The sequence below is a fragment of the Cynocephalus volans genome, chromosome 8 (genome assembly GCF_027409185.1).
Source record: "Cynocephalus volans isolate mCynVol1 chromosome 8, mCynVol1.pri, whole genome shotgun sequence".
Taxonomy (NCBI): Eukaryota; Metazoa; Chordata; class Mammalia; order Dermoptera; family Cynocephalidae; genus Cynocephalus; species Cynocephalus volans.
This window is the reverse complement of record NC_084467.1, coordinates 17,676,581-17,696,707: the sequence shown is the minus strand read 5'-3', so window position 1 is coordinate 17,696,707 and position 20,127 is coordinate 17,676,581. Positions and strand designations below refer to the sequence as shown.

Sequence of the window (20,127 nt, the reverse complement as noted above, 5' to 3'; positions counted from 1 at the left end):
CCCCTCCCAGCCCTTCCTCTCCTCACCTGTTTGCTCCGAGAGAACTGGTCAGCAGAGAACAGGAGGTCCTCAAACTGGCCAGGGCCCCACAGACCTCAGGAGGTTTCTTGAAGACCCGCTCAGGCTGGGCAGGGGCAGCCGCAGCTTTGAAAGGACATCTCACATAGCCCAGGAAAGGCGTCCCCACTTTGTCTCCAGCTCCTGCTTGGCCCCAGGCTGTCCACCAAGGAAGCAGTGAGGTTCCAAGGAGGACAAGGGCTTCTCATGGGTGGGGAAGGGGGACACTGGCAGGGCTGCTAGGCCCTGCTCCCATCCATGAAGGGGCCCAGTTTGGGACCTGTGCTGCTCTTCCCAAATGACATTACCCAGACAATCACAAAAGGCCACCAGCAGGGTAGAGAAATCTCTCTCCTCGTGTGACTTAAACTGGCATCCTGTTCCCAAATCTCAGTGCCTGCAGTGCACTATGAATTAATATTTTTTATAAAACCTGTAATTATCTTGCAACTGGCATAATTATGTTGTGTTATGATTTAAATGTAAAATTCAAAATATGCTCCCATTCCCTAACCCTGCTTTGGCATTTCTTTATTATTTCTTATTACTTTGCTAGCAGCACCAGCAAATGGGAGTGGCCTTGGCCACTCCCGGCTCTGGGAGGTCCCGCTGCTCAGGCCCTGGGATCTCCACCAAGACCCCTGCCCTTGGTATGCTGTGGAAACTTGGGTAAGACATATTCCCTCTCTGGGCTCTACTTCCTACCTCTGCCAAACAAGGAGACTGGAGCATTACCTGAGACCTCCAACAAGCTTCCCACCCTGAAGTCAGGAGGGTACGTCTTCTCTCTACAGGCAAGTGTGTCTCAGTGAACACAGAACAAATGCCTGGCTTATTTGCCCTTGCTGGCTAAATTCAGAGTTGGGAGGATTGGGGGCAGCGACTGACATCTAGTGGGTATGCAATGGCCAGCCAGCCTGACTGTCATGACTTATGCTGTACCAGTGACTAACGCTCTGAATGTTCCCCCAGGGAGGAGGGGAGTGGGGCTTTGAAGGGGGCGTTGTGGACAGAGGAAGCAGTTCAGAGCTCTGGAGTCAGGCAACCTGGGATCAGATCCCAGTCCTGCTCCATAAATTGAGGGGCCTCAGCTTTTGTCACCTGTAAAATGGGGATATAATACCTAGCTTAGAGGACTGTCATAAAGATGAGAAACTATGTAAACTCACTGAAGGCAGGGACTCCCTGTGCCTATATCTATTGAGCATCTACTGTGTCCTGGGCACCAGGGACACAGCAGATGCTCAAGAGGATGAATAACTGATGTAACATGCAAGAGGACTTATTAAAGTGTGGCACGTGGCAAACACTTGAAAAATTTAAGCTAAGGCACTTTATTATCCCCATCAGAGGGGACGTTGCAGGCCAGCTCTGGCAGGGAAGGCCAAGGATAGGGTAGAAGCTGATACCTGGCTCAGAGCAATACAGACCTGACTTCAGGTCCCAAGTCTCACCAGCTGTGAAACCTAAGCAGGTGACACTACCTCTTGCGTCTCAGTTTCCCCATTTGTAAAATGAAATTATAATACCTGCCTTGCTGCAATGTGTGAGGCACCCCCTTGTAAGCATACAAGCAATAGGGTGCTTGTTGTTTGTATTACCCAGGGCAAAGGTGAGAGGTACAGGGATGTCTGTGATGGGAGCCACAAGAGGCTGGTGGCTGCAGAGGGCAGAACAAATCCAGAAAGAAACAAATATCACAGAAGGTGCTTTGGGGCTCAGGGTGTAGGACAGGTGAAGACTCATGGCAGTCGGGAGCATGAAGAAAGATTTAAAACAACCAGAGACCCTCGAGGAAGGGCTGGAAAAAGTCTGGTGGCTGGGGAAGATCCTGGTCCCTGAGATCCCTGGGCAAGACGACTCCTAAGCTGGACCAGGCTGGACTCTGTAACTACCTGGGTATCACCTGAAATTGTCAGCCTGTGCCCTGCTTGGTCCTGTTAGCACAGAGAGGCCCTTCTTGCCTGTTAGAGGCAGAGGGATTGGTGCTGAGGGGGATAGAGGGACAGAAGGTCCCCCTGATTGTGGCCTAGGGCCTGTGTGGTAGCAGCAAAAGGCCAGGAAGATATTCCCAGTGGCTGATAGGGGCCCAGTCTCGGTTTTCACTGAAGGTGTCTGGGGACAGGCTCTAGTCTCCCTGATCCCTGTGCAGGAACCCTCCCACCCTACACTTCACCTCCTCAGCCCAGGGGAACCAATGGTCTCGACAGCCAGGTTTCACTGGCCTGGGTGGCTGAGCTGCCATGTGTCCAGCCCCTGGGGAGACCAAGGAGGGCAGAGGGAAATGAGGCCGAGACCAGCACCAGCTGGGGCACCAGCTGTCCATCCACACGAGCCCTCCCAGTGCTCTCAGGATGCCTGGCTGCACAGTGCCCACACGGGGCTGCTGACCACACACAAGCACACGTGCACGCGTGCATGCACGCATGCTGCCCGGGGCCTGGGCTGCCCCACGGGTGTGTCCTGCTCCTGGCTCTGACGCGGGGACCCTAGCAGGACACCTGTGGGCACAGGTGCCACTCTAGTCCATGACCCAGGGCTCTGTGCTGGCCTCCTTCACAAGGATCTTGGCTGTCCTCTCCCACAGGTCCCTGAACACAGGCAGCCTGGTTCAGGTACCCGGTGACCTAGCCCAGCCTGTACTCCGGCGTGACCTTGCCCACATTCACAGTGTCCCCTTACTGTGCTCATCCCCCAGGGCCCTGGTTTCATTTTCCTCTCCCCACAGGTTAGTTTAGTGGTTTCCAACACAGACTCTGGAGTCAGACTCTTGAGTTCAGATCATAGCTCTGCCATTTCCTAGCTGTGTGACCTTGGGAAAGTTGCTTCACCTCTCTGTGCCTCAGTCTCCTCATCTGTAAAACCAGGATAATCATTCCTTTATCACAGGGTAGTGGTGGAGATTAAATGAGTTAATATATGGAAAGTGCTTAGAAAAATGCCTGACAAGAGCGAGCCCGCAGCATCGTTCTCTAACCCTCCTACGTCCCCCATAGCATACCCAATCACACAGATGCCCTTGGCTGTACCTTCCACAATGCCCACCGAGGGTACCACCTGGCTGCAGTCTGTTTCACTCCCTTCTCCCTCCCCACCATTCCCCAACACACACACACACACACACACACACACACACACACACACACACACACACACAGACACACACACACGCATGCATGCACACAGGTGGCCTGGTGTATTTACTGACGCAGGAACACTGGAGATTTCCCCATCTTCCCAGGTGATGTGTGTACCACCCAGATGCCTGTTGACCATGACGTTCCCCCCCAACCCCCCCACACCCCGGCAGACCTGTCCAGACCGAGCCCACCTGCCACGTGCCCACGCGTGGTGCGCTCACCCACACAGGCATCCCGCCGCTCCTCGTAGCCGGCGCTGCACACGCACTTGCCAATGGGCACCAGCCACTCGCCCTCGGCGCTGCAGTACATCTTGGGCGTGTCCCGCTCCTCTGAGTGCCGCACACACTGGCCCCGCACCTCCACCAGCGAGGACGAGTCGGCCCCTGTCACTGCCTCCGAGAAGGCAGCCAGATTGCGCACCATGGCGGGGCACTTCTTGTAGTAGATGCGGAGAGAGAGGATGGCAAGGCAGGCACCAATGTCCTGGAAGGCCAGGTAGAAGCCGCGCTTGCTGAGGGGACCCACACCACGCACCTCTGTGTTGAGCTTGAGACGCCGCACACCCAGGTCTGCTCCCGTGAAGCTCTCGTCGGCCGCAATGGTGTCGATTTTGAGGAACTGGCTTTCTTGTGTGCTGGCGCCAAGGTCGCGGTCTGACTCCAGGTAGTAGAGATTGAAAGTCTCTTTGCAGGTGCCCAGCACACCAGGCATGCTGTTGCAGTCACGCAGGGTAAACTTGATCTCAGCGTAGACGCGCCGGGCACCATCACGGGGCACCCAGCTGGTGCGCAGCCAGTTGTTCTGGTTGGGGCTCATGACGTTGCACACCTGGTACGTGTGGATGGGCTGGAAGGACTCGTCCACCTCGTTGATGGAGTCCCACTGTGGGCAGAGAGAACACAGCTCGCTAAAGGAGAGCCAGCACCTCGCCCTCTTTTGCTAATCACCATGCTACAAGCCATGTGCATTGTGCTGGGGAGTCCTGGGGAAGAAGACTAAGGAGCTGACCATGTAGTGGATTGCATATCTCTGGATGCCAGGCACCCTGAAGCTGTGATCTTGCAGAGGGCCATGATCCTCCTGGGCAAGTGTTATTCACCGACTTTTTACAGATGAGGAAACATAGGTAGCCAGTGATGGCACATGGACTAGAGCTCAGGCCTGTCTGATGCCAAAGCTCTGACCTCATTTCTATATGGCTAGTCCTATCATTCCCAGAGCTGGGGGACTTGCTTGAGGAGGTCCCAAGTCCAGTTTCCACATAAGCTGCTAGAAGATCTTTCTAATCTGTGAACCAGACCATGTCTTGCTACCGCCTCAAATCCTTCAGCAGCCCCTGCTGCACTGGTGCTTGCTGAGTGACTGCCTGATCCACGGACTCCCTCTGCTCTGCTGTTCTTGCTGCTCCCCCTGACCCCACCTAAGGCAGGTGGCTCATGGGCTGGCCTGGGTCCCACTTCAGGGAATACCAGGATGTGGAAGAGTTAGGTGGGAAGGCTTCTGCACTGGTTGCCGGCCGGGCATCAGTGATTTGGAAATAAACCACACTCTCAGAGTAAACAGTCGACCCACAAAACACACACATACACAAGATCACAAGTGTTGGTGAGGATGCGGTGAAATTGGAACCCTTGTGCACGGTTGGTAAGGGGTAAGATGGTGCAGCTGCTACGGAAAACAGTGTGACAGTTCCTCAAAAAATTAAAAATAGAATTACCATAGGATCCAGCAACGCTGGGTATATGCCCCAAAGAACTGAAAGCAGGGCCTTGAAAAGATATGTGTACACCCATGTTCATAGCTGCACTATTCACAGTAGCCAAAATGGGGAAGCGACCCAAGCGTCCATCAATGGATGGGTAAACAAAATGTGGTACATACGTACAACGGGATATTATTCAGCCTTAAAAAGGAAAGAAATTCTGATACATGCTACAACACAGATGAACCTTGAAGACATTATGCTAAATGAATTCAGCTAGACACAAAAGGACAAATAGTGTATGATTACGCTTACACATGTAGAACCCAGAGTAGTCAGGTTCATAGAGACAGAAAACAGAATGGTGGTTGCCAGGGGCTGGGGGGAGGGGGTGGGGAATTACTGTTTAATGGGTACAGAGTTTTATTTCTACAAGATGAAAATGTTCTGGAGATGGTCGGTGGTGATGGTCACACAGCAATGTGAATGCACTTAATGCCACTTAAAATGGTAAGTTAAGATGGTAAATTTTATGTTATGTGTATTTTACCACAATAAGAAAGAAAGAAATATGTCAGAAATACTCCCTGCCTCCAATGCCTCCCAGTCCAGTAGACAGGGGGTGAAGGGGGACACCAAAGGGGGTGGGAATCCAGGTGGGCATGATTCCCAGGCCCTCCCCAGACCTCCTGGATGTGGGCATGTTCACATGCTAGCCTGGCACTCGGAAGATGGGGAGGTCTGCAGAAGACAGGGAGGGAGGGGCCCTAGCTTCCTCCATGGCAGAATGCTGGTTGGCTGTGAGCAGTCACCACGGAGCTGAGGTCAGTGGCCTCCTGGGGCTCTGAGGAGGAGCTGGAACCGAGGGCAGATGGAGAGGTTGGGCTCCGGGTCCCTGCCCTGGCTCCACCACACAGGCAACACCTCGACCTTCTCTATTGGGCCTCCAGGTGCAATTGTCTTTGAACCACAGATTCTACTGCTTAAAGCAGGTGGGGGGGGGGGGGTTCAAGACCACTCATGATGCTAAGAATCTGGAGTTCTGAGCCTATTCCACAAGTGCTAGAGTGGGGGCCATGGGCATTTCAAGTCTTTTTCTGCCTGTCACAAGCCCTTCTGCCTGACCTCATCTTGGCCAGCAGAGGCATCTTGACCCTTAGTCCCCACATCTGTAAAATGTGGCTCAGATAGGCCCCTCCTTGGTGAGGCCTGAGAGGATGCAATGAGAAAATGCCTGCAAAGTGCTTAGCTCAGGCCTGGCCCAGGAAGGCACCTGGCGAATGGGACCAAAATGCTGCTGAACTGGCCGCATCTTCCCAGCCCACCTTGCCTGCCTCTGGGACCCACAGGGGAAGAGGTCCTGCTTCCAAAGGGCCCCCAGAGAAAGAGTTTATGCTTCACCTGAAGGAGTTTATGTTTCCTGTGCTTCCCAACCCAAGAAGGACCCCGACCCATGCCACCCTCTGTAGCCAGAGCCTCTGGGCGGCACTGCGTCACATCTGGGGTTAAAGTCATTGTCACAATTAATGGAGCACCAAAGAGCCAGCCAGCTGCTCCCTGTCTGTTTCCTGCCAGGGACCCAGATAAATTAATCAGCTCTATCTGAGTCTGCTCCAGCCACCCCACCAGTGCCAATGGCCTGGCTTTGCCCTGCAGCCCCAGGTGCTACTGCATGCAGATGCCTGGAGTGGCACAGATTCCTGGAGACCTGGCACAAGCGCAGAATAAGTCCTGTTCTCCACCTGGGCACCCCCACCCCATGCTGGGTGCAAATCCCATCCCAGCTACCTCTCGAGCCCCGGAAACTGACCTGGCACACTGCTCCCCCAACTCTATCCTCTCCCAGAATGAAATGCAGCGAACCAGCAGTGTGGCCCTGACTACATCACATCCCCTCTCTCATCTGTCGAATGGGGTAGCTCGTGCCTCCTTCCTCCATCTACTCTGGGGGGTGGTGAGGATTGAATGAGGCACTGGAAATGAACGTGCCATCTCATCTAAGGCAGCGTTTGTTAGTAGCTCTTAATTCGCCAGAGGAAGTAGAGCATGTCCCAGTGTGTGGAGGTTCCCAGGAGCAGAGGGAGGGACGCAGCGGGGTTAGGAGCACGAGTTCTGGGGCCAGACTCTCCCCAACCTTAGCAGAGTTGCTTAACCTCTCTGAGCTGCCGGTTTCTCATTGGTAAATTGCCCTTTTCATGCCTCATCTTATTGATGACGCCTGCACCGAGCGGGTTCTATGATAGTCCCACGCTACAAACGAGGAGGTCGCTACAAACGAGGAGGTCAACACGAGGTAAGTGGCTTCCCGAGTCACACTGATTGTAGGAGGCAGAAAGCAGTGCTGGATGGTGCGATGAGGGCTCCCTCCTGGCCTTTGCGGCCACCCCTCCAGCTCCCTGGAGCCCCGAGCACAGGGGCTGACAGCGGCTCAGCTCACAGCTGCCTGGTGCCGAGACCGCCAGAGAGAGGAGCAGGGCTCCCTCCCGACCTCCAGCCCCAGGCCACAAATAGCCCAGAGTCAAGAAAGACTCCCTTCGTGTTAACTCTGTTGTCATTATCGTCACCATCATTATTACTAATATTGTATCCCTCTGTCCCCAGAGTCATGGAAGCTGAAAGCATTCATTAAAGAAGTCATGTGTACATGAGGTGCTCACGTTGGTGGCGGGTGTGTGTGTGTGTTTCTGAGCACAATGGTGAGAGGAAACTTGTGTGAGATAATAACCCTACTGCACACTAATAACGACACAAACAATAACAACAAAAGCCTACACCTATTGAGGGCTCACCGCGTGCCAGGCACAGTGTCAAGGACACATGTCATTTCTTCCATTCTCTCAGCAACCCCGAGGAGGTGATCACGTGCTCGCCCCTTTCTACAGACAGGGAAACTGAGACTCGGAGAGGTGAAGTGGTGACCCAGGGCCACCCAGCCCATTGATGGCAGAGCTGGGATCCCACCAGGCTGTGGGCTCACTTTTACTCTGCTGCCCCACACTTATAGGATTTGGAAAAAAGTGGAGGGACTGGGTGCCACAGCCTTGTCACTGTAGCCCACTCCCCAGGAGGGTGGGAGTGGCGCTGCCTGGGGACACATGAGCCACAGGGATCTGGTGGGCCAAGTCCAGAATCACCACGGAGGCCAGGTGAGGGACCTCCACTGGGACCTTGGCTGCAGTGGGGGCTGGCAGTGCCACCCAGGTGGTTCTGATCTCAAAGAGAGAAACCAGCAGGGGTCCGGGGCTTGGAACAGCTCCTGGTGACAGCAGAGCAGCTGCGAAGAAGGAGACCAATCTTGAAGAGAAAAAGGCTTGGCCTCGACTCATTGTGAATCTGTGGACCAAGGGCATGGATGTGAAGATCCCTAAATCTAGGGCCTCAGACTCAAAGAATCAGGAGCCCAGAGCCAGAATTGGTTCTATAATCCCAAAGGTCTATGTGTACTAAATTGCTAAGAAATCAGCAGTTCTGTCTCTAACTGCTGTGTGTCCTTGGGTAAGTCCCTTTACCTCTCTGCGCCTGTGCCTCCTTTTCATCTATTTGATGCTAATACTGTGAGTAGCAGCATCTCCCTGTTCACAAAGAGATGACAGACCCCCGCTGCCCATCACTCACCCCATGAGCTGGATACGTGAGCCAGCCCCAGTCTCCATGGATGGTCGATGTGTCCAGCAAGTTCACTGTAAAACAGCAGACAAGAGGGCATCAGGCCCCCGTGGCCCCCTTCCCAGCCCCACAAGAGCAGCCCGGCCCAGCCACACTGGTCCACTCAGTCCCCAACACATAGCTCCATCTGTGGTCACACAAGTCCCTCAGCCTGCCATGTCCTTTCTTGCTTCTGCTATCCTTCAAAGCCCTGTTCAAGTTCTCTCTTTTCCCTGAAGCCCTCTCTACCACCTCGGCCAAGAAATGATCTTCCACACTCGCAGAACACAAGCTGCCCACAGTGCCAGACTTCCTTGGTTGGTGCGAGGGTTACGAGGTAGCTCAGGAGTCCAGCAGTTCTGCCACTCAGGAGCTGTGTGTCTCTGGGGCAAGTCCCTTCCCCTCCCCGAGCCTAAGCTTCCTTCTCTATAAAATGGGAGGAGATAGTGGTTCCTGTCTCACAGGGCTCTGTGAGGATGACCTGATCCTTGTCTCACTAATGTGACATGATGGCATTAACATGTTTATTCTGTGAGGTCACACGTCCCACCTAAGGACTGGCCCCAGTTTTATAATTATCAGAGTCCCCCAGGATGGTGCCTGGCATCTACTAGGTCCTCTGTGCACATTGCTGTGGAGACATCTAGAGGAGTAAGAGCTGCCTCTTTGTGAGCACCTACTGTGTGCTGAACTCTGCGAGGGGAGCTTTACACGTTTTACCTGTGACCCGCACAACACCCCTGAGAGGTGGTCATTATTATTTCCATTTTACAGATGAAAGAACTGAGCCTCAGAGAAGTTCAGGAACTTGCTGTGAACGCCACAAGTGTAGCCAGCAGGACCAGCAGCCAGAAAACCTGCTGTGGCCCCCAGACACTACAACCATCCCTGGAAGCTGGGCCCTAAGCAGCAGAACCTCTGAGCAGTCCCCGCAGTGGGGGAGCAGCGCTAGTCCAAAAGGCAAGGCTAGTCTACGTCGGGCCCTGTGCAAAGTGGACCCTGCACTTCTCAACAACGTGGTAGAGAAAAGAGCCTGCCTTTGGGGTCAGACGCTCCTGGGCTCAGATCTAAACACAGCTACTTAAGAGGGTACTTCAAAAAGTTCATGGAAAGATTTGTATTACCTTTTAATTCTATTTTCCACGAACTTTTTGAAGTAGCCTCGTATTAGTAGGTGACCATCACTTCTTTGATCCTTGATTTCCTCATCTGTAAAATGGACTAATAATACCTAAGGGTTGGATGAGGGTTAAGAAGCCATCTGCAAAGCCTGGAGCCAGTGCCTGGTGCAGAGCTGGTCCTTCCCAACATCAGTTCCCTTTCTCTAAGTCCTGCTCTCTCTCTCTCTCTCTCTCTCTCTCTCTCTCTCTCTCTCTCTCTCTCTCTCTCTCTCTCGTGCCCACCCACTCACTTACAGAGATAAAGGTGCACTAAACTGTTAAGAAATCAGGGCACCAATCTGAGCTCTGTCTCTAACTGCTGTGTGTCCTTGGGTAAGTCCCTTCACCTCTCTGGGCACCTGCTTCCTTTTGACCCATCTACTGATCATTGTATGAGAGTCCCACAGCTTTCTACTCCACTCTCTTCCAGGAGCCTCCTCTCCCAGCCAACAACCGTGAGTTTCCAACAACCCCCATCAGCGGGTTTGGGCAGGTCACAGAGGGTTAAAGCCAGGGCCCTGCTGGAGCTTTCTGCAGAGAGGCTGGGTGTCCTTCTGCCTGAGATTTGCATAGCTCCGAGCCTGCCCCTCAAAGATGGAGACAAGAGTCCTCAGGAAATGCTGGAGTGAGGATGTTCTTATTTGCTGATTTTCTTCTTCCTCTCCCCCTCCCCACCTCACTGTCAGGGACCCCAGAGGAGGCTGGCTGGGGAGGGGGCTGACAGAACCAAGAAGGGAGCCTCTGTACTCCTCCCCGGTCCCCAGGGGCCATATGGGATCAGGGGATGGAGCCCATGTCTGCAGAGGGATCTCCCCCTCCCTGAGCCGGCCCCACGCCAGGGGCACAGGAGAGAGAAGGCTTCCCGCCTCCCTCCCTCCCTCTCAGGCAACGTAGAGAAAACTGGGTCAGGCAAGCTCTCTCCTCCTGCTGGCTGGGGGAGGGGGAGGGGGCCGCACTGCAGTTCCCCCAGACCAGCAGGGCCGAGTTTGGGGAGAGGGTGGGGTAGGGCACCTATGCCTCCTCCACCCCAACCTGTATTTGTACACAGGTCTCAGGGCTCGAGGGCCCCTTCTGCTGACATGGCCTAGATGCAGCTCAGACCTGCACCTGCCCGGAGCAATCGGCATGAATGTCCACTGCCTAGGATTCCCCCTGGAACACCCTGATTTTAGGGCCTACAGACCCCACTTTCCAGACCCTCCCCTCCCCGAGGAAGCCCCACCACATCTGCGGCTGATTCTTAATCAGCCAGCCAGGGGGCTCAGATAATCCAAAGAGAAGTCAAAAGTCGATTCTATAGGATTCAGGAAGGGATATAGGATTCCAGGACTGTTTGTTCCAATGCCTTCCAGATCCTTCTCTGTCCCTCCCCTCCCCTCCTCTCCCTCTGTCTCCATCTCCATCTACCTCACCTCATGTCCCCTTCTACAGGTGGCAATGCAGAGTGTCTCTCGAGGGACGCCCCAAGCCCACAGGTTTGATCAGAGCTGGAGGGAATTCCAGCATTAGGCCCACTGGCCTGGGCCTGAATCCCCTGGGAAATTCAGATTCTGCTGGTCTCCACAGCTGGCCTCTCTCCGGCCTCCTGCACTGCCGGACTGTGAAGTCAATTCCCCTCTGTGGGCCTGTCTCCCCACTTGAAAATGGGGGGATTGGACTCCACAGTCTCTCAGGGCCCTTCAGTGAAGCAGATCACTTAAGCCCTCTGTACCTCAGTTTCCTCATCTGAAAGATGTCCATAGACACTGCTCCTAGGCCTGCCTGCCCAGGCTGTTCTGCAGGGATCAAACGGGTGCCTCTCCTGTGCTGAGAAGCACAGATCACTCCTAAGCGTTCCTGTTCGGCTGTGGAAGGCATCATGCGATTTTTTTCCCCAGCACCGTCACCTTCCCCATTCCATTTTGCTGAGACTAATACTTAAATTGATTTACATTCCCTGAGGACGCAGTGCATAATGGTGAGGCTGGAGAATTCGGGGTGGCCAGGAGATGTCAACGAGGATGTGAATGCCTTGGAGATCACCCCAAAGTGGAGGATAATTCACACCAGAGAGTGATGAGGGATCTTGGGCCTGGCAGGACTCAGGGGGCAGGTGCAGGACCCTTCCTGGCCAATGGCTGCCCCAGCAGGGCCACTGTGAGGCACCTGGCCAGGCTGTCACCTCTGCTGGACCCAGCTGGAAACAGAGTCTCCTAGCCAGTTCTGGTTCTGTACCAGCCCAGGGATGATGCTGGAAAGGACTCCTGGGTGTCCCATGTAGAACCCAGCCCCAGGTTTCCACCTGGCTGTCTGGCTTGCGTGGCTAACCCTGCCTGGCTGTGGGTATCCTGCCGCATTGATCAGACAGGGAGTGGACTCTGGCCCTTGGACAATGCCTCCCTCCACTCCGGACAAAGACTTCACCACCTGCCTCTCTTTCTAGACCTTGCCTTTTCCCCAGATGTTGCTCCCATCCCCGGACACGTCCTCTCTCTCAGGCCCATGATCTGTCCTCAGCACGATTCTGGTCAAAGTCCCTTTGCCAAGGAGCTCTGGAACTTTCCAGCCTGTGATTTTGGAGAGTGCTGGCTCTTTTCCAGAGGACAGAGTGGAGGCAAGGAGCTGGGGGTGCACCCCTGCTCCCAAAGCCTTGATATGGGCCTCCTCAGAATCCTGCTGTCAAACTGTCCCCTTCCCCCTCACCCAACCCCGGGGAAACTATCTTCTCACAGCTCCAAGGCCCTCCAGGCCCCATGTGCTCCAACTCTGCCCTCTTCCCTACTCACTCAGCAGCCCCCTAACCCAAGTCTCTCCTGGTGTCCCTGTGCCTCATCACTATCCACCCCAGAGGAACTGCCCTGCCTACCATCTCATCTCTCAGCTCTGCTGCCATGGCCCCTGCTCCCTGCTGGGCCCCGGTTCCATTGGAGACCATGATTTTATCTATGTCTTTGTGCCTGTGCACATGCATTTCAGTGGGCATGAATGCAAGTTTGAGAGTTGCATATATGTGGTGTGATGCATATATGCATACATGGATGTGCATATTTTCATGTGCATGCATCTGTGCCTGTGTGTACATGTGTGCCTATGCACGTGTGTACTGGCTGCATTTCTACACATACGAGTGTGGGTATTATGTGTGGGGGAGGACTGTCCGTGCATGTGAGTCCCTACAGGCCGGGGTCTACCTGTGTGAATCCCAATGAGGATGTGTGTTCTGAAGGGTAGGGTGGCATCTCTGTGAGCTGTGAGTGAGGGTTGGATCTGTAGTTATCTGAGCTTAGAAGAGCAAGACTGACTCTGGAGCTCTCTCACATCTGGACGTTCTTCCTGCCAGGGTGAGAACCCAGCTCTGGATCCCAGACATCAGCCCAGGATCCTGAACAGAGGCTCTGGATCCAGCTTTCTCAGGGCAGTGCTGTAGGAGCAGAGGAGCCAGGGTGGCATCCTGGGCTGAACCTGACTGTCCAGTGGGGTTAAGTTGTGTGTGTGTGTGGGGGTGGGGTGGGGTGGGAAGCCCTGGTTGCCCCTCTCAGCTCTCCCATCCCCCCACCCTCCACCAGGAGTCACCTTCCAGACTCTCTTGGTCCTGACTACTCTCTCAGCCCACCCCCACCCTGCCCCTGTCCGTGAGGTCCCTGCGCGACCAGCCTCTCTGGCTTGCTCTGGACGAGACCCAACCCTCCAGGGCCCTGCCTGCCTCAGTCCCTCTGCAGCCCCCCAGCCATGTCATCACTGGCCCTTCATCCCAAGGCCGTTCCTCCTGCCCACCGAGGCTGCCTCTCCTCCAGCTGGGACTCCCCCACTGTCCCTTCTTCTCCCATTGCCAGCCTCTGGTCTCCCAGCCCCAGCCCCACTCCCAAGACTCATTCCCTGTCCCTCATTCCTGTCTGACCCAAAGCCCCTCCCATTCTCTGGTCCTTCTCAGTTCTTGGTCCCTAAATCAATGCCACCCCAAGCCCCCTTTTTCTTCAGCCCTCTAACCTCATACCCCATCCTTGTGTCCCCCTGACCCTCAGTGCTTGCCACTCTGTTCTCTGTCTTCTGTCCCCACCCCTGTCCCCTGCCCTATCTCTGTCCCCTCTCTCCCCATACCTCTTCTCTTCTGTCCAGTCCTGTCCCCTTGTCCCCAGTGTCAGATCCTCAGTCCTCTGTCCCCAGCTCCGCATCCCTCAGTCTTGTCCCCTGTCCTATTCCTCTGTCCCCCAATCCCCTGTGCCTCTGTTCCTCAGCCTTAAGCCCTCGGGTCCCCATCTACGTTGCTCTGTCCCCTAACTCCAGGTCTCTCCCACGACGCCATCCCTGCCCCCCAGGCCAAGGGATCTCGGCAGCTTTGGAGCCCAGGGTCGAGGCAAAGGAAGTTGAGCCGCAGGCAGCGCGCGCCGCGCCCGGGGCCCCTCGGCCGCCCCCTCCCCGCCGCCGCCGCCGCCGCCGCTGCTCACCTTCGCCGCGCGCCGCGGACACGCAGGTGGCCGCTGCCGCCGCGGCCGTGACGACCCAGAGCGCGGGGGGCAGGCGGCCCCGGGCGGGGGCCATGGCCCGGCCGGGCGGGCGGGGGCGCCGCGCACCCTCGGCTCGGCCGCGGCGGCCCGCGCGTCGGCGCGCTCGCTCGCTCGCTCTCCCGCACACCGGCGCACCCGGCGCACCCGGCGCACACCCGGCACACAGCGCACACGCGGGCACCCGCGCCCGCCGCCGCCGCCGCCGCCGCCCCGGGCGGGGGCCGGCCCGTCACGGCGCCGAGCCAATCAGCACCGAGGCGGGGATGGGGGGGGGACACGGAGCCCGCACCGCGGACACCGGCCCGCGGACCCCGCGCCGCACGTGCGCACGCTCGCGCTCACACCGACTCGCACCTCCGGGGGCGGCGCACGCCCTGCGCCCCGCACGTGGACTCAGCCACCGCACACGCGGCCACAGACGGGACGCCCCCGCGACACCGGGACACACAGACCCACCGGGGAGTCCCTGTGTGGACACACACGGGCCACACGTCCACTAGCACACTCACTCTTACACGGTGACCCTCAGACATAGTGGTGACACACTCGGATGCACACACACTGATCGTGCACAGAGGCTTGAGCTCAGAGACAAACTCAGAGGCACTTTCAGGTAAAAAAAAAAAAAAGCCTCTCCCTGTCCCCGAACACCCCCCGCCCCCCAATCCCAAGGACCGGGCTGAAGGGGCCAACCGGGTTTTGGGGAGGCCTTAGAGGGCAGTGGTCATGAGTGCAGGCTTAGGAACCAGACAGACAAGGGTTTTAATCCTGGCTGTGTGGACTCTCTGAGACTTAACATCCGTGTCTGTAAAACAGGGGTAATAGTATTTATATCCTAGGGTTGTTATGAGCACTAAATGAAAGGGCCCAGGTAAGGCGTCTGGCATATTGCCAGGCACACGGCAAAGTGGCAGCTGTTCTCCAGTGATGGTGGTTATCGTTCCCTGCTTTCCCCTCCCCTGACTTTCCCTACCTCTAGTCCCATGCCCAGGAGTGGGGGTCTCATCCTGGGACGGCTGTAGGCTGTAGGGGGACAGCAGAAATGTGGCGTTCTCTCCTGGGGCCCCAGTCTGCCACCCTCAAGCCCCATGTGCACCTGGTGGGCCAGGCAGTCTGGGAAGCAAGAAAGAGACCTGCAGCCTCTAGGGGACTGGCCCTTAGGGCGGGGGTGGGGGGTGCCTGGGGGCAAATTCCTGACTCTGCCTCTAGCTTCTGATTGGAACAGACCCTTGTTCAGCCCCCTCTGCCTTCACTCCCAGCTCCTGTGGTCCCCGGGGAAGAGTTGGACCCATAAATGGAGGTTACATAGAATGATAAAGGCCATTTGGGGAATACGTGCTTATGTGCAGAGCCTGCTTTAGGTACTTTACAAACTTGTTCTGGTTTGAGCCTCATACAGCCCTACAGAGGAGAAGCGGCCAAGAAAGACCATCATTCATCTTAGATCTCATATTTAGTTAAATGCTAGAGAGGTGCCCAGATCTAGATCCGTTTGACTCCAACGTCTACTCCTTTCCTCTGCATCTTTCTCTCTCACAGAAAAGGGAAGACAGGTCCATGTAGTAGCCTCTTTCTAACAGCTCCGACTGACTGCCTCAAAAATGTAGCGAGTCTCCTGTTCCCAGAGGCATTCAAGCAGATCCCAGCTAGAGATAGCTCAGGGATGCTGTGAAGTGGGCAGGGAGTATGAGGAGCAGATTGGACTAGACCCAGAGTGGCAAGCTAAAATGCCCACATGAGACAGGCAGGCACCCTCATGAAGGCTGCAGGCAGAGTGTACCCAGCTCCAGCCAACGTTGTCATTGGAGATGTGAACCCAATATTCTGTATTTGAAAGAGAAGTCGTGTAAGCGTACTTCAAAAAGTTTGTGGAAAAATAGAATTAAAAGATAATACAAACCTTTCCACGAGCTTTTTGAAGTACCCTCATATATCTGGAGTTTTTATGTGGTATCTCCTGATGTTTAAATTTAGCAGCTAATGCAAACATTTCAATAACACCATAGTGTGGGCAAACCCGTGGGTGGAGTGGCCACAGCCACAGGGCTCCAGATTGTCCTTCAGGACTGCTCAGATGGAAGAGTCCATGGCTGGGAACTCGCCCCTGGGGCATCAGGGGAGTGGCCAGAGGAGGGGCAGAAAATGCAGACAGCGTGCAGCGGGTAGTCCCAGCCACTCCTGGGCACCCCCACCCCAGCCAGGGCTCCCAGAAATATTTATTGGTGGGGGGAGGCTTTGCTGCAGGTTGAAGTTCTGCATCCCCCGGTGCCAGCCAAACCTGGGTTTTGCCCATTTTGTAGGTGAGTTGTAGGTGAGAAAAATGAAGAAAGCAAGTGTTCTGGAACTGGGGAATCCTTGCAGGACTTGCAGAGCATGAGGGATGGTTTTTGGTTAGGAGTCTGCTCCATGTTCCAGATCCTCTTTAGCAAAATAGGAAACTGATTTTGCCAGGTGTTCCATGGGATACTAAGAGCAGCATGCTTTCAGTTGTCTCCCTGCCCCCTACGAAACTCCCAAGGTGCCCCAGACCAGGTGTGTCCTCTCCCCAGAGTCTCTCCCTCCCACCCCTTCCCGCCTGCTGTCCTGTGTTTCAAAGGGGCAATTTGCCAATCTGCCAATGGGAAGGAAGAAGCCATTAGTCCCCGCTCCTAGAGAGAGGGAGGTCTCACCGGCCCTTTGGGGAGATGGTGCCTTCCATCTCCTGGCTGGTCAGGCAGCGACAGGGCAGTGGGGAAGGCGTTAGAGGGGGGCTGGGGGCAGGCTCCCTGGGCGAGGAGAGGCGAGGCTTCCCCAGCTTCACCATCAGCACTGTCCTTCACCGCGCGCCTTCCAGGCTGGACTCTCTATCCCTTCTCTCACTGAATCCCTGCATTGCCATTTTAAAGACAAGGACAGTGAGATTTGTGAGGACTGACTGAGTGGGAAGCTGTGGGAGGTATGTGAGCAGGATCGTGACAGCTGTGGTCATTTTGTCTCTTTCCCCCTACTGCATGCTGCACTGTTTGAGGGCAGAGTCCATGGCAGGGTCTCAGCTGAGTCACTCTGGGTCTTCCTGGTGCACAGTGGTACCCTGGGAGCATTTGTTGAATGACTGAGTGACTGCATGAGCAGATGTCCAAGAGGCTCACACCCTCTGGCTAAGTATGCCAGGCGAGTATTGCCGGAGAGACATTTCTCGGTTATAGGACAGTTGGTTTCTGGACTGCTGTTCAGGTGCGCTAGCTGTACCTGCCAAGTGGGCTTGACTTGTGCTCTCCAAGGGGTGAATCTGAACAGTTCCCACCCTCCCCATCAGCACATTGCCAGATGGGGACGTTGACCTGCAGGGCAAGAAGGCTGGGAGTGGAGGTGGGCAGAACTGGACTTGGCCGTGCAGGGCAGCTTCTGAGTCAGCCCTTTCCCTGCCTTCAGGCCTCTTCTCCTCCTGGGAGTGGGAAGAGGAGTTGTAGGGAATGTCAAGCAAACCCCGAGTATGTGTGGACCGACCCTCTCAGGAGTATTTATTCTCACTCCGCCTTTCTGAGCCTCAATTTCCCCAACTATAAAAATGAAGATAATGCCCCTTAGTCAAAGGTCTGCCGTGAGGCTTAAGTGAGTTCACAGATCAAACCTATAAAGGTGTGGAAACCTATAAATAGCTAAGATTGGAAGGTGTTCCTGTATTTTAAAGGAGGGGGCTGGAGCTGAGCAGCTCTGCACCCCAGGAGTGAACTATGCAGGGCACCATTTTAGGCAGGGGGAAGAGATGTTTGGCAGAGGATGGGCATATATATGAGTGGGGGGGGCAGCGGTTAATAATTAAGTCCCCACCCACCCTTGAGACCCCGGCCCCCTGCCTGGACATCGTGTTGCCTTGAACTGTCTCACTCAGAGCAAGACAAAGACACCCAAAGAGAAACCCCCACCCACATGCCAGGGTAGGCTTGGTTCACTCTGTGAGGGGGCTGGCAGGGGGCAGGGCACTCCTGGCATTTGCATATAAATCTCTCCTTTTCTCCAGGTTGGGTGACAGAGCCATTGGAGATAGCAGGAAGAGCCTGGCTGGATTTCTAATATGAGGCCCGTATTGCTTCCTCACGTAGGGCCTAAGTTTCCCCATCTGTAACACACCTGCTCCAGCTGTTTTCTGGAGTTGCAATGGCACGGAGAGAGCTTGGTGCTGGTGCTCCACTAGACTGGTGCTGGGGCCATCCAGTAATGAGATATGACCAGCCCTTGAAGTGCTCCCAGGCTGGAGGGGAGGCAACCCCTCCAGCAGCCTCCCAGAAACAAGTGAGGAGGTAGCTTACGTCACTTAGGAGAGTTTCATCCAGATCGTGAGGAATGTGTTTAAACTTTGTACTTCGCTTCTAGAGTCAGGGCAGGAGCGTTTAAGACAGACCTTTCAGAAAGAAATACAGCATGTGCCACCTATGTAATTTAAATTTTTCTAGCATTGCATTAAAAAGCAAAAAGTAGGCTAAATTAAATGTAAGAATGTATTTGTTGATTGAATGTTGCCTGGTATGTAATATTAACCTATTAATCAATTCACTAATTCAACAAACATGCACTGGGCACCCCCCCGTGGTGCGGTGCCAGGTGCTGGAATAAGATGGTGGACCACACAGACATGTCCTTGTTCTTGCAGAGCTGCAGTCTAACAGGGAAGCAGATAATTAAATAGGCAATTACAAAATCCCCTTCCACAGAAGGGAATATTTCAGAAACTGTAGGCACAAAAACTTAAAATAAAATTTACAATTTAAAATATTTCCAAAAAATCCTTTTTAAGCATAAAATACTGAATGTAATTTAGCCCTTTCACAGTGGCTCAGAGTCATCACTATGAACAAAGAATCACTGAATCTTGATGTGGAAGGGGACCGAGAGAGGAGTTAGTCCAAGCCACTGCTTGTGGACAGTGTACGACAGAGGTGCCTTTGGGGACACAGAGGTGGGCAGACTTATTTGCCCTGACACTAAGTGGCCCCAGGCTGCTTTGCTTCAATAGTGTTTCTGTCTCTTCCCTCACTCTCAGGCTGTCAGCTTCCTCTTCTCCTGCCTCTGACAGTTTCTGACTGCCTCCTAAACTGCTATTTCTAATCTACGGTGGACTTAAAACAAAAAAATGCTTGTTAGAATTGTATGTCAAGCAAGAGTCACTGTGGCCTAAGAAAGGGACTTCCCCACGAGTAAAGAACGCAAGTTTTTTTGTCAATGGAGCGGCTGTTCAGAAGTCTCGTCGGCTTATTCCTGGCTGTTCTCAGGGTATTTGTTCTCAGGTTGGAGGGTAAGTGAGATGTTGTTATAAATAAATAAGAAGCTTATTAATGGCCAGGCATGCACAGACTAATTGCTTCCTCCTGTTTACACGTAATCAATCACTTCCATAGTTTGGAACCACCGGCAAGCGGCAGAGGAGGGGAAAGATAACTGGGTGCGGATGGTCCTCCAACGCCTGGGCCACTACATCTTTCAAGTTCAAGTCTTTCTTGTCCTAAAAACCCAAAACAAAAGCATCCCTTGATCCCTCTTCCCTGTCCTACCGCCTCTCCTCCCCGCCTGGCAAGCTGCTTGAAGGGGTTTCTCCATTTCTCCATCTCCCAGTCCCTCCTCCACTCTGTTCATGTCATACTCTCCCCACAGTCCTTCCTCACCTCCACAGCGCCTCAGACACTCCTGCCCCAGACAGACACACCGGGTGCTCTCCCAGCACCACTGGCCACCCAGTTGCACAATCTATTACCTGAACTTGCTTGCTGAACCTCCTTCTCCACCAGCCACAGACCTAGGACATCCCAAGCCCTTTCTCTGATACCACCAGGACACGTCTTGAATGAATCCACACCTTCACTGCCACCAGCCTGGGCTGAGCCCCCATCACCTCTCACCAGCTGTGTCGCTGCCTCTGCACACTCTTTGGGCTCCTCCATCCAGTCTCCACACTGTGGCTG

At 54.7% G+C, this 20,127-nt stretch overlaps 1 protein-coding gene across 1 annotated transcript in view; it reads right to left on the bottom strand.

Annotated features, from left to right (window-relative positions):
• The window catches only part of EPHA8 (EPH receptor A8), a 31,592-nt gene extending 17,367 nt beyond the window's left edge, over nucleotides 1-14,225 (bottom strand). Inside the window, exons 1-3 of the mRNA XM_063103745.1 lie at nucleotides 14,132-14,225; nucleotides 8,518-8,582; nucleotides 3,419-4,082 (exon numbers count right to left, since the gene is read on the bottom strand). Coding sequence (XP_062959815.1) covers nucleotides 3,419-4,082; nucleotides 8,518-8,582; nucleotides 14,132-14,225 — 823 coding nt within the window. The remainder of the gene's footprint in view (nucleotides 1-3,418; nucleotides 4,083-8,517; nucleotides 8,583-14,131) is intronic.
• Nucleotides 14,226-20,127: the final 5,902 nt, after the last annotated feature.